Below are 13818 nucleotides of genomic sequence, written 5' to 3' on the forward strand. Positions count from 1 at the left end.
AATATTAAGTTTTATATTGAAAGTGTGCATCTAAACTTCTTTTCTGTTCTCAAATCCATCAGATGTTTCCTTCAAACAACATGAAGCCCTTTTTTAAACTGTCCTGTGGAAAAAAATATGTTGTTCAAAAATGGTCCATGGTGCAAATAAAGGTTGTGAAGTGTAGTTAAAAGAACTGCTACCATCAGAGCTTATCGGTCCTCCAGTATTTAAAACCATCGCCCCGGGTGCTGTTTAGTGCCGGGCCTCGGTACTCACCCCTACTTCCCACTGACCAGGCCATAGTTCACTGTAAGTGAACAGAGACCCAGGTCTTCAGCCGGACCAGAGCTGATCCCGGTCTGGACCAATCGGTGCTGCTGCTTATTGATCTCTGCCTTCCAGCTGTCCTGCTCATTCCATCCATATTCCTGGAAGCTGACAGATATGAGCCACCGCTAGTCTTGAGATTATAAGTGAATAATTATAAAAGGCCTCCAAGTATTTAATGGCCTGTGGGACCACCTCCGCCCACGACAGTCTCTGATTACTCCTCGATCTCAGCAGCACTTCTACCTCCTGCCGTCTCCGTTGTAATTACCATTGACTTCCTTCTTTTCCCTGAGAAAGAACTCCACTCTTCTTCTTGGTATTCGTCCAGTTTATTGATTGAGAGCAGTCCTCTCTGGTGGGCTGAATGTCAAATACTGATTCCAACGGATTGCTAGTGTGGAAGTGAAGTGTAAAGGCAGTGACATTTACACATATCTGTGTGTGCGCTGTGTGTGGAGCCTGAAGGAGCCTGAAAAGACCTGATCCTGTTGAGACTGCGGCAAAGTTTCCCTCTTAGCTGTTAATGAAGCCCTTCACTTTTACCTCCACCCAGACGACCTACTTGTTGCTCACCTTCTTGGATGTTCCTGCAGGCGAGTGCTACTTGACGGACTGGACTGTTTGGAGTCCGTGCCAGCTGAGCTGCCTGAACGGGGACGACCTGGGTTTCGGCTCGGTCCAGGTCCGATCCAGAGCCGTGGTAGCCCAGGATCCAGAGAACCTGCTGCAGTGCCCCGAACAGGAGCTGGAGGCTCGGCCATGTACAGGTCGGTAGACCAGGGGATCTGTCAGTGTTTCATCTGGCTGTTCTACAGAAATGAATAAAGTCAACTGTCTGTGTTATTTCTGCAGACGGTCAGTGTTTCGAGTACAAATGGAGGACAGGACCATGGAGGGGGTCTTCTCGCCAAGTGTGGTGTGAACGATCAGACGGACTCAACGTCACGGGTAAGGTCTCTCCAGAGCCGCTGAAGTTACTCCTGGTTGTTTGAATGGACGGGAACTTGGACTGAATAACAGCCCGTCTAGAACAGTTTACTGAAGGAAGGACCGTATCCTCTGCTGAGACTGGACTCGGTGTGATGCCTTCAGTCTGACGGGAGCAACATGAGACGCAACCATGCATGGAGCACGGAGGAGGCAGCATCATGCTGAGAGGATGCTTGACACGAGAAACCCCAGAGCGCCATGTGATTCCACTCAACAATCTCCTGAAAGCATTTAGGTCAATAATATCCCAAAGTGGTATAAATAATGTACATCTGTCCAAAGGACATTTATCTGAGAAATCCATGAAAAAACAAAGAGTCTAATCTCTGACCTCAATCCAATTGGCTTTAAAAAGGTCTGTTCATATCTGATCCCTGTGCAACATGACTGAAGTTACTCAGTTCCACCAAAAAAAACAAGTGTCTGTGCTGCAATTGTACCGAATTGTAGATTGTCTGAATATTACCAAGTCGTCTATAAAATGAGGAATCCTCCACGTGGCTCTGTTTCCTCGGCCCTTCCAGCCGAGATGTAAATGTGACCTAAATGACTTTCTAAACCGTCCCGGCGCTGCTCTGCTCTCGTCCTGTGTGATAATGCGGATCAAGGTTACTTAAACCTGCCTCGTCCCGAGCGTCGGAATCCTGGACGGCTTACCAAGCATTACTTGACAGCAAGTTTAATGGAACAGATGAGCGCTAATCCATCGCAGTGCCACCGCCGGGGTTTAATCCCATTGTCCATCACATGTCAGGGTTAAGTTCCCCCCCAGTTCAACAAAGCCCCGTTTAATCAGCCGCCGCACCATTTGAAGGATCCGTAAGAGTGAGCTGTGCGGGGAGCGCCTTCACCTCTCAGGGCTGAAGGAATCTCGTCAGAGTCCCTGTTCCTCCAGATGGTGACTGGCTCCGACTGGCACGCCGCCTCCTCTTTCTTATTTTTTTTTGGGGGGGACTTTTCTTCGTTTCCCTTCATGAATATTCACACCGAGCTCTCTCCCCGAGCGCGCCGCCTGATAAATATTCAAGAGCCCTGACAGATTACCGTGTTTTTGCCGAAATGTGTTTTCCCTGACTGTGTGCTGGTTGGATCAGTGTCGCTTGTGGCGACTCTCCACATTATCCAGCTTATTTTATCCCCGGTGGGGACACACACTCCTTCCCCGGCGCGGCGCCCGACTCGGCACAGCCTCGCATGAACCCGACCGCCGAGCGGTGAAGCTCTACGCTCACTCCAAAAACACGAGGCCGGGCCTGTTCGATGATTTCAGAGTCAATTTGAACATTTTTCAATGCCAGAGTGGAAGTCTGGAAACGCTGCCAGGTGAAAATGAAGTCATTTACCCAGAATTCATAGCAGTGACGCAGAACAAGAGGGTATTCCCAAGAGGTTTGCAGGAACATGACAGATCTGTTTAGTTCAGTGGTCCAGCTCAGGATGAGCACTGAATTCACTACTTTCATAGATACTGACTGAATCCTGTCGGTTCTACTGAGTACTGACTGACCTGAACGCATCGTTGTGACTCTGAGGAAGAGGAAAATGTCTAATCTTAGGAAGCTCCTGGTGAAGAACAAGATTGTTCTCAAGGCTGAGGAGCGACCAGCCTCAGATCTACGGCTACAACTCCTGCATTCAGTACTGTTAGCATGCTAGCATCCGTTAGCGATTCATCTGCAGCCAGCAACAAATGAGCATTCATTACCACATAAACACACAAAAGTACTGAAAATTGGTCCCGTTGAGTACCGGTATTGATTCCCAGATTCCCAGTATTGTTTCTTATGTGAACGGTACTCATCCCTACGTCCAGAGTCAGTGTCTGGAAAAGTTAACCTACCAGTTAGCGACCAGGAAGCGATTGAAGCCCGATGCGTTCTGAACATCAGGGGTAACTCATCAACGGGTTCATTCATTCCACACTGCTCAGTAAAAAGCTGCTTGGATTCAGTCATTATACCACGAAGTCAGAGAGACCTTCGATACAGCGAGGAAGTCCTTACCTCTGAGGAGAGGAGTCCTACAGGACCTTTATTCAAGCGAGTGGCTTCAAGGAGGTTAAAGTGAAAAGGTCATCTTCAAATGTACACATGTAAGCTCGTCCCTGTAGCTTAAGGACAATAAAATAAAGAAGGTTGTGAAAAGGCAACAAGAGAGACTTGAGCTCTTTAGAAGGATCACTTAACACCACAGGATCTTCAAACAGTGTTAAACTCATCCAGTGAAGTAGATCCATTCAGTAATGTCGGTAATTAAAATGATAACTCATTCATGACCCGCTTCAGATGCTCGCTTTGCAGCTTTTTAATAGCAAAACTTACACACTGACTGCTGAATGACTCCACTCATGGTAGCAACATCATTTTGTGAAGAACTGGATCTCCTGAGAAAAAATTTCCAGTCATTTTTTTCACATATTACAACAAGGTACTTGAGACTTTCCACTCATTGAAACCTTCCAGCAGCTGTTTGTGCTCCAGTAAAGAGGCTAAACTGAAGATTTGCTCTCTTCTACTCTGATTTGACCCCCCCTTCAAACTAATTCTGCAAAAAAGTAGCACTCTTGTCATTGAATTTGTGGTTTGGGTTTTACCTTTTGAGCCCCGCCGGTGTTTTTCAGAACACGTCAAACAATCAGTAAAGAGGTTTAGTGAAAAGTTTGTGGCCTGTGATCAGACCCGGTGTTCTGAACGGACACAGACGTCAGCGGGTGGACAGCAGGTCCCGTCATTTCATTAAAAGCAGCAGGACTTCAGCCCCGGGTTCACTTTTAATGCGGATAATCGACAGAATGTATGAAGAGAGATAATCTAGTGCAGGTTTTGTGAATTCATGTCTCACCGCTGCATGTTCGCCAGCAGAGAAATTCATAAGAAAAAACAAGTGCTTGACGCACCCGGGGGGAATCGAGTGGGATTCCTTTAAAATATGTGATATGAGTGGCGGTAATGAGCTGAAAGTTGGTGAGCAGTAAGGCCTGCAGCATGCACGGGGCTCTGGAGACGTCCCAGCCGAGAAGAGAGGACTGTGGGAAAACACGCTGTAATATTGATCCGTAGAAACTCTAACTGGAGCGGTGTGGCGCTGTGCCCCTCAGGTGGATGTCTGGCGACGGCTCAGCCCATGGCGGACCGGTCCTGCGACCCGGCGTGCACCAAGCCTCGCTCCCTGTGCACGGAGGTGAGTCCATGCACGACTTCACGGGGCGGCGTTCGACGCTGAACGCCGGTTAAGTTATTCACTAGTGAGGAAGGAGCTGCTAATGCTAATGCTAGCTCGATGACGAAGGTTACCGATGATGACGATGACGGTTCTGCTCGTCACCTTCCTCCCAGGACACTACTGAGAAGTTACTCCAAACCAACAAATTCAGTGCTGCTGTTGCATTAGCTAATAATAATAATAATAATGATGCATTGGTTTTATATAGCGCTTTTCAGGACACTCAAAGACACTTTACATTGCATTATTCATTCTCTCCATACTGGGTGGTGGTAAGCTGCTGCTGTAGCCACAGCTGCCCTGGGGCAGACTGACGGAGGCGAGGCTGCCAGTCTGCGCCATCGGCCCCTCCCACCACCAACCATTCACTCTCTCACTACTTTCATACTTAGGCAAGGTGGGTGAAGTGTCTTGCCCAAGGACACAACGACAGTTTTACACCTGCGGGAGCGGGAATCGAACCGCCAACCTACCAGTTATGAGACTACCCGCTATACCATCTGAGCTACTGTCGCCCCAGCTTAGTTAGCTAGCTAGCCATCCATTCATCCATCTGCTGGATTTCTCCATCCTGCTGAGAGTCTGTAAGAGTGATGGTTTTACTTATCACAGTTTCAATATGATGCATTTTTTTCTATAATTTCAGACGCCTGAGGTCCAACAGCTCTGTGTCTCCTAATGCTAATGCTAATGCTAATGCTAACAGTGTAGGAGAGAAAGACAGCAGCAGCTCAAATGTCCTGAAGTAATGAGTAAAAAGCTCGTTGAAATGCAACTAACGTAACACACGTTGAGTTTCTGGTTAGAAATTCTATTCTCCTCCCTTCTAGACCTGATGGATGAAATATTTCGTTGTTATGTTGTTCAAACTTTGCTTTTGTGTCCTTGGTGGTTAACCCTGATTTTTAGATAAAAAAAAAAAAATCACAATTTTTTCAGGTTTCTGTGAACTAATTAAGTGGATGAAGCAAACAAATGACGTAAATTAGCTTTTATTTCTGAAGGTATTTTTCACAAGAAATGGAAACAAAACATTTTCAACAGAGAAAAGTTAGAATTTTGGTTCAAAGAGTGATCAGTTAGTAACATGTTATGAACAGAAAGTTACAGAAAATCATTAGATTTTTCTATGTGGACTTTTCAGTCTTTACCTTCATGGTGCCTCTCAGGATGATCTGTTCTTCCTCTGTTTTGTTTCTGGTCTTTTTCTTCTTGATAACATGATAAACTGATGAGAATTCATCACTGTTTGAAGCAGGAATCTAGTAGTTTCCATAAACCCTCCTGGGTTTTCTGATCATTAATATCGTCGTTTAGAATGAAAGTGTCAGTTCCGCCCTACAGAGTGGGACGAAACACTCATATCAGTCACACGGCGCCTCGCTGGAGCCGCACAAACACACTATTTATTTCTTTATATTCCATAATAACAAGTCTCCCTTTATGCAGTCATCAGCATGCAAACAGGGCGTTTTCTTTGCATTGTAAACTTCGCCCTCCTTCCTCCCTTTCATGAATCCATTAGCAGTTCAAAGCCGCTCACACGCGAGCAGACCTTTTAATTTGGCGGTGTAAAGGTGTGCAGGAGGTGGGCCCGGGATCCAGACCTCCTAATGCGATGAAAGGAAGCCATTTGCATATATTACAGAAACAAGGTGTTCCAGGAGGAAAACGCACAATGATTCCACCGGGTTGTTTCTCTTGACCTGTTTCTTTTTTTTTGTTTTCTTCAAAATGTACGGCGGATTCTTAACTCGACTTCTGTTTTCTGCTGTGGTCTGTGATGTCCGGTGAAGAGGTCTTTTGCTTTTTTTTGAGGGGAACTGAAGTTTAGAGAAACACAGAGGACCACAGAATGAATGAATCTTTCAGAGTGAATGAGCGAGACAGCGAGGCTGGTGTCAAATTACAAGCTGAACAGGTTAGAAGAAAGAGCCTCGAACATTCAGTTCCCTACCGAGAGATGAGTGAATCTATGTGGATTAAACTTCCAGGACAGTCAGTAACGCAGGAGCTTCAAGCATAGATACACGGCCATAGACATGACTGCTAGCATTAGCCTCATTGTAATAAACAGCTGCATTTCCACCAGATGTATTTTACTTCTAACTTGACACTCTGCAGCTGCAACAGAGTCACAAGTGATCTGACAGCGGCTCGGTTTTCTCCACATATGGCAGCCGACGTGGACGAAAGATGACGGACCCGTGAAGCCACGTACGACGAGATGCTGGTCCTTCAATATAAAATGTTGCACTCCGCGATGCATATTTATCTGGTGGTGATGACAAACCTCTGCTGTGCAGCACTGGATCCGGTGTAAATCCAGCCGTTTATTCCAATGGGGGCTCATGCTAGTGTCCATATACATATAGCCATATATCCATATCCATGTCTATAGCCATATATCTATGGTTGTAGCTCGTGCTGCGTGACGTGGTTTCCCGTGTGAAATGGCCCTAGTACGCTCCCTTCCATGAATCACCTGCTTGTTCTCAGACATTGATGCCAGCTGGTCCTGATTTTCCCGACAGGACGAATTTGTCTTCATTCTGACGTGAAGGACGTTTGATGTAAAGCCTCTACCTGGGCGTGTGCCGTTTAGATTCTCATCTGGAGAAGAAAGGCTCCCGATCGATGGTGGTTCTCTCACACTGAAGTGTGTGAGTGGACAAAGGGCCACGCAGGACAGCTTCATCCTCAGCTCTTTGCTTTTGAGCTCAAACATTGAAACCCTGAGACGTTTGGCTGAGTAACCCAGACCTCTCAATGTGGAAAAGGACTCTGATCCGATGAGCTTTTCTCTTTCTTTGGACTCAGGGTGGATTTAAAGCGACTGAAATGTGCTCCTGTTTATGAAGAAGTGCTGTCGGCCGGCAGTATCGGTGTTGAAGCTTGACCAGCGTGATGGATTACAGTTCAGATCGACCCCCCACGGATCAGAGGGGACTGGTCAATATGCAGCTACTTGATTTTTGTCTTGGGTTTTGTTGACGGGAAACAAAGAAATGCGACTCCAGACCAGCTGTGAGTGGCCTCGGTTCAGCAGCAGCACGTCGGCGTGAATCACAGGAACACAAAGCTTTCTGCAGGAACGTGTCCGATTAAATGAAATTACAGAAGAACCACAAACAGGATTCATCAAGCAGCAGTGAAAGTGACAGCTGGAGGTCAGGGTTCAGGGTTCAGCTGTTTCTTCTCTGATGAACACCAAAACAATCATTTATCACCACATTACCTCCCTCTTACTCCACCCGATGGAGAATCAGATCAACTGGACTGGATTTTTATCTTCTCACATCCATTAATCACTTACAGTAACAAGTCATTTTCAAAGCAAAAGGCTAAAAAAAATTGAAACACACAGCAGGATTTTCGTGTTTTCTATTTTTTGAACAAAATTCTACCAACCAAACAAGAAGGAGGAGAAGACGAGCTGTTTGGTGATTGGTGTGTGAACGGAGAGTGTGTTTGCGTGGCAGGCGGGCGTGTGCGGCTGCGAAGAGGGCTACACCGAGGTGATGACGTCCGACGGCGTGCTGGACCAGTGCACCGTCATCCCCGTGCTGGAGATCCCCACCGCCGGCGACAACAAGGCCGACGTCAAGACCATCCGGGCCTTCAACCCCACCCAGCCCGCCGCCAGCGCCCCGGGCCGCGCCGGACGCACATGGTTCCTGCAGCCCTTCGGCCCGGGTAGACACACACACACACACACACACACACACACACACACACACACACACAAACACACACACACACACACACACACACACACACACACACGGCTGCATATTCAAAGCAGGTTCAGTGTGATTGCTGAACACACAGAATTACTGCCTGCTAAGCTGAAACAGGAAGGAGGAAGGGAGGATCTGGAGGGTGGAGCAGGGGGAGGGGCGGAGCCTGACAGAAGAGACAAAAAAAGAAAAGAAAGAACGAAAGAAAGAGATGCAGGGAGGGAGGAAATTAAAGGATGAAAAAAGGACAAGGACAGGATAACAGCACTATAAAAAGACATTCATTTAGAATTAGCAACAGTAAAAAAAAGAAAACTGGGCGTTGAAAGTGACAGAAAAGGCAGAAAAAGGTGGATTAAAGAATGAAAAAGGGAAGAAAGAATTAAGAAATGAAAAGAGGAGACGGCAAGAAAAGCTGAACCTAATTTTAAATCACTTCACACACTCACACACACACACACACACTCACACACTACTGCTCTGTGAAACAGCGTGGGACTCTGCTGCCCCCTGCTGCTCAGGGAGGGAGTCACAGGCAGTGAAGGACCCGCTGAATAACTTCAGAAAGTGTGTGAACTTCATGATGGTTCGTGGCAGAACTATTTGTGTGACGAAAAACAAATCAATGTTTGAAAAAAAAAAAAAAAAAAACTCAGTATTTTGCTGAAATTCTTCAACCAGAAATATAAAATGTTTAACAACTCATTAAAAAAAAAAAAGTTTTGGTTTTACTAACCTCCGAAAACCTTTATATTAAAAAAAAAGGTTCACAACAGCTGTCCCAACTTTTATGATTCGAACAAGTAACAATATAATAAAGTCCATACTGTCATCATTTTTTACCTTTATCGAGGCATTAAAGCCAATAATTTCATAATTGGGGTCTTTTTTAGGTTTTTAAAACCAAACTTAAGCTTGATGTGATGTTGGTGACAGTAGAGCGTCTCACTCTGGAGCCACAGCATTTAAACCTGGAGCCAGTGGGTTTAGTAGAGTCCAGGCCGGTTCTTCCTCACTGACCAATGACCTGTGGCCGTTGGGCTCTGCAGACGGGAAGCTGAAGACCTGGGTGTACGGCGTGGCCGCGGGAGCCTTCGTGCTGCTCATCTTCATCATCTCCATGACCTACCTAGCATGGTGAGTCCGCCGCCGCCGCTCAGCGCTTTCATTTCATTTCTCACCCGTTCTGTGTCTTCATCCTCGCTCCAGTCATGTGACGGAGATCTGCGGTCAGGAAGCAAATTCACCTTCCACTCCGGCTGTGTGTGTGGAGGTGGAGCAATCTTCTGAAATGTTAATGGAAGCGTAAAAACTGAACTTATCACCATGAGAACGAGTCGATCCGGTTTAATCCCGTGATATATGCATGAGTTGGAGTTTTCAGAATAAACCATAAACAACCTCTAACACTTTGAAGTCCAACAATGAAGGATCCATCATCAGTGTTTCTGGTTCATTTCCTTCTGTTAACAGAGGATGAACATTTTCAAACTTTCCCAATAAGTAAAAGAAAAAAAAAAAACCCTGATCCTTAACATCCAAAAATAAAATAAAAAAATCTCTTTTTTCACCTGATCTGAACTCTTTGAACAAGACCTGGCTTCTCCTTTCTGAACCAAACAAATGTACCAGAAACTCCTGAAAGTGAAGTTTCATAAGCCTTGAAAAAGTTGGTTTGATTAAAAAAAAATAATAATAACTTGACTAAACAGTGAAACTGCTAACGTTGCTAATGCTACCTATTGAGGCCATGGTCTGAAGCTAACGTCACTTCCAGTGGCACACTGTTCTTCAGAAAACAGGAGTTGGGTTGCGGCTAATGCTAACAGTAGGAAGCTAACGTGACTTGATCTCCATCACATCACTGTTCCTGTTCATTCTTTGCATTTACCATTTTTATTTTGTCCCATCTTCATTTGTCTCTTCATTTCTTGCATGTTTCTCTTCTCCATCCTCCATCCTCCACCATTCTTCCCCCCCCCCCACCCCCACCCTTCCTCCGCCCAGTGCGGGTGGTTGCCGCCTTTGCTGCGAGTCGAGCTCCAAGCCCCCCGAAGACGGGCTGTACTGGACGGACCCCAGCAGCTACACGGTGCCTTACACCTGCCCCGCCTGCCAGAAGCTGGAGCAGGAGGAGCTGCAGAGGCACGAGCAGCAGCAGCAGCAGCTCCAGCAGCTCCAGCAGCAGCAGCCGCAGCCGTCCCTGCCCCCCCTGCCCCCCCCACCACCCCCCCTCGAAACGCTCATCACTTAGCCGAGGCCTGGCCTCCTCGCCCCTTCCTGACATCCTCAGTGCCCAAACACACCCGCAGTGCCTGCTGCTGTCAGTGGATGACCTCCTGGAGGTGAGAGGACCACTGACCCCCCCCCCCAAACAGACCCTCCCCCACCCCCCACACCGCCAGTCTTTCATCGAAGGGTGTATGTCACTCTGCGCCAGCCTGAGGAAGAGTCCAGCGTCCACAACGTCTCCTGGAGACTCACCGGGTCTCTGGGGAGGCGCAGGAAATTCAAACATGGTGGATTATCTATCTTGGGGACTTTTTCCAGTGTCCAGTAAACTCCCTCCACGTCACCATCAGTCACCGTGCAACATCTCCACAACCTCCGCAATGCAACTGACCGAAAGTCACAACACAACAGCAAAAAGCCACAACGCAACAACAGACACAACACAACAGCAAAAAGCCACAACACAACAGCAAAAAGCCACAACGCAACAACAACAGACACAACACAACAGCAAAAAGTCACAACACAACAGCAAAAAGCCACAACGCAACAACAGACACAACACAACAGCAAAAAGTCACAACACAACAGCAAAAAGCCACAACGCAACAACAACAGACACAACACAACAGCATAAAGTCACAATATACCAACAATAGACACAACACAAACACCAAAAAGTCACAATACAACAGCATAAAGTCACAACAGCAAAAAGTCACGACATAACAGCAAAAAGCCACCATATACCAACAATAGACACAACACAAACACCAAAAAGTCACAACACAAACACCAAAAAGTCACAATACAACAGCAACAAGTAACAAAATAGCAACAGCCACAGCACAACAGCACAAAGTCACATCACAACAATGACAGATACCGTACAACAGCAAAATGTGACAATATAACAGCAAAAAGTCACAATATAACACCAAAATGTCACAACGTAACAGCAAAATTCACGATATACCAACAACAGACAAAACACAAACACCAAACACTCACAATACAACAGCAAAAAGTAACAAAACAGCAACAGGCACGGCACAACAGCACAAAGTCACAGCATAATAGTTAAAGCCACAACACAACAACAGACAACACAACAGCAAAAAGTCTCAACAAAATGGTAAAAAGTCACAATTCAACAACAACAAACACAAAAAAAACCCAGTGAAAAGTCACAAGACAACAACAAACACAACAGCAAAGATTAGGCAACAGCAAAAAGCCCCAATGCAACACCAAAGTCACAACTATACAGGAAAAAGTCACAATGCAACAACAGCAGTCACAACACAACAGAAAAAAGTTACAACAGCAAAAGTCACAACATAAACTTAAAAAGTCACAACGTAACAACAGTCGCAACACAACAGTAGAACGCCACAACACAGCAGTAAAAAGTCACAATAGAACAACCACTCACAACACAACAGCAACGTCCTCGGGTCAGGGCAGTGTGAGGACAAAGGGACTCCAATAGTCTGTGAAGAAGCTGGTCTAAAACCTTTGTTTGTTTGTTTGTTTCACAGCAAAAAGCCAAAGAAGCCCCAGAGACGGCAGATGAACAACAGACTGAAGCCGCTGACTCTGGCCTACGACGGGGACGCTGACATGTAGACGCCCTCTCAACTCCAGACTTTGCTCATCCGTCAGGATGCACAGGGTTGCTCCACAGACCCCTCCATGTCGAGCTCCGACAGGGACGGGGGGAATCAAACCTCAGAGATCCAGACACTGAATCCATTAGCAGCCTTGTTATCTCCTCTTCGCTCTTTCTTTTCTTTTTTCTTTTCATTGCGGTACATCGTTTTCACAAAAGCCTTCATGAATTCTTTATCTTCTTCTGGAAGTCTGCCTTCTCTTCGCCGTCACCTAATACTGCCGGCATCATTGAAACCACGGTCATCGGACGGGGGTGGGAACCCCCACCCCCCCACCACCCCCACCTGGAAACAAAGATTTTGTTGGAAAAGCACAAATCGTCATCCGTCATTAGCGTGGGTCGGTCACAGCATCTTTGTATCCATGAATCTTCTGCCTGCCTCTCCCTCCTCCGTTTTTCAGGCATAATTTTTTGCACTATATTAGTGCAGCATGATATGTACTTATGTCTAGTTTTGCCATAGGAAACTGCCTCTCGATACAAGATGGTGTACAGTCTTGTGCTAGAAATGTTAAAAAAAAACAAACAAAAAAAAAAGTTGACTTTTTTTGCAAACAGAACTCACCAATGTTTGTTAATATTTTTCTTCTATTACCTCTTATACGTGAAACAACTGGGACTTGGTGTAAATAGGGCTTTTTTCTGCTGTGGTTTCAACTTTACCTTTCTAGTATGTACAGCTCCGTGTCCCAAAATCTGACGAAGATCCGTTGATCTCCGACAGCTTTTCACCGAACAACATGGTTTTTATCTTTTTAGATTCTTTGTTGTGTATACTCAGACTGCTGCATGAAACCTTCAGCTGTGACAGGGGAAGACCATGGAGACAGAGTTACTGACCACGATATTCAAAGGTTCTGTTTGAGCTATGCAGAAGTCAAAAGTAAAAAAAGAAAACATACATTCATTTGTTTTTAATTATTTCCAATATTGCACCTTGTATTAAATGTCAGCAACAATCTGTGAGGAAAAATTGTGGTTTTGTGTTCTGCAGCAAACAAATTAAATACATCAGTTGTAGCCTTTTAAGTTTTGTGTCTTTAAATGCACTTGATGGAAAAAAAGTGCAGAAATTACCATTTTGGTGCCATTAATCTCGAAAAAAAGTAATGCAAAGACACAGATTTTCAAAGGGAATAGTGTAGAAAATATTTTATTAAACCCATAAATAAAATTGGAGGAGGGCCAGCTGAGGAAATGGCTCTCCACAATAAAAGCAGTGAAAATATCTTATAAAGTCCATAAAGAAAAGTCGTGGGGGGCCAGTGGAGGAAAAGGCTCCCCACAATAACAGCAGTGAAAACATCTCATAAAGTCCATAAAGAAAAGTCGTGGGGGGCCGGTGGAGGAAAAGGCTCCCCACAATAACAGCAGTGAAAACATCTCAAAGTCCATAAAGAAAAGTCGTGGGGGGCCAGTGGAGGAAAAGGCTCCACACAATAACGGCAGCATCTCTGCTGAATGATCTGATCTGCTGAAGTTTGTCATGTAGGCCTGCAGCTCAGGTTAGCGTTGCTACACCTTGATGGAGGTTCTTCCCCGGTCACAGCTTCAGGAAAAACAGTCTGAAAAACCTTCCTGACAAGTTCTGTTCACCCATGTTCAGTTGAGTTTTCCTCTAAATGAACGGCGGGGTCACGTCGCCCC

General features: G+C 45.8%; 1 protein-coding gene across 1 annotated transcript in view; it reads left to right on the top strand.

Moving 5' to 3' along the window:
* thsd7aa (thrombospondin, type I, domain containing 7Aa) overlaps positions 1-12155 on the top strand; it is a 151535-nt gene extending 139380 nt beyond the window's left edge. Inside the window, exons 23-28 of the mRNA XM_030120128.1 lie at positions 906-1079; positions 1165-1260; positions 4400-4482; positions 8007-8220; positions 9314-9401; positions 12038-12155. Of these exons, the coding sequence (XP_029975988.1) occupies positions 906-1079; positions 1165-1260; positions 4400-4482; positions 8007-8220; positions 9314-9401; positions 12038-12125 (743 nt within the window). The 3' untranslated portion in view covers positions 12126-12155. The remainder of the gene's footprint in view (positions 1-905; positions 1080-1164; positions 1261-4399; positions 4483-8006; positions 8221-9313; positions 9402-12037) is intronic.
* The last annotated feature ends 1663 nt before the right edge of the window (positions 12156-13818 follow it).

The sequence above is a fragment of the Salarias fasciatus genome, chromosome 22, assembly GCF_902148845.1.
Source record: "Salarias fasciatus chromosome 22, fSalaFa1.1, whole genome shotgun sequence".
Classification (NCBI taxonomy): Eukaryota; Metazoa; Chordata; class Actinopteri; order Blenniiformes; family Blenniidae; genus Salarias; species Salarias fasciatus.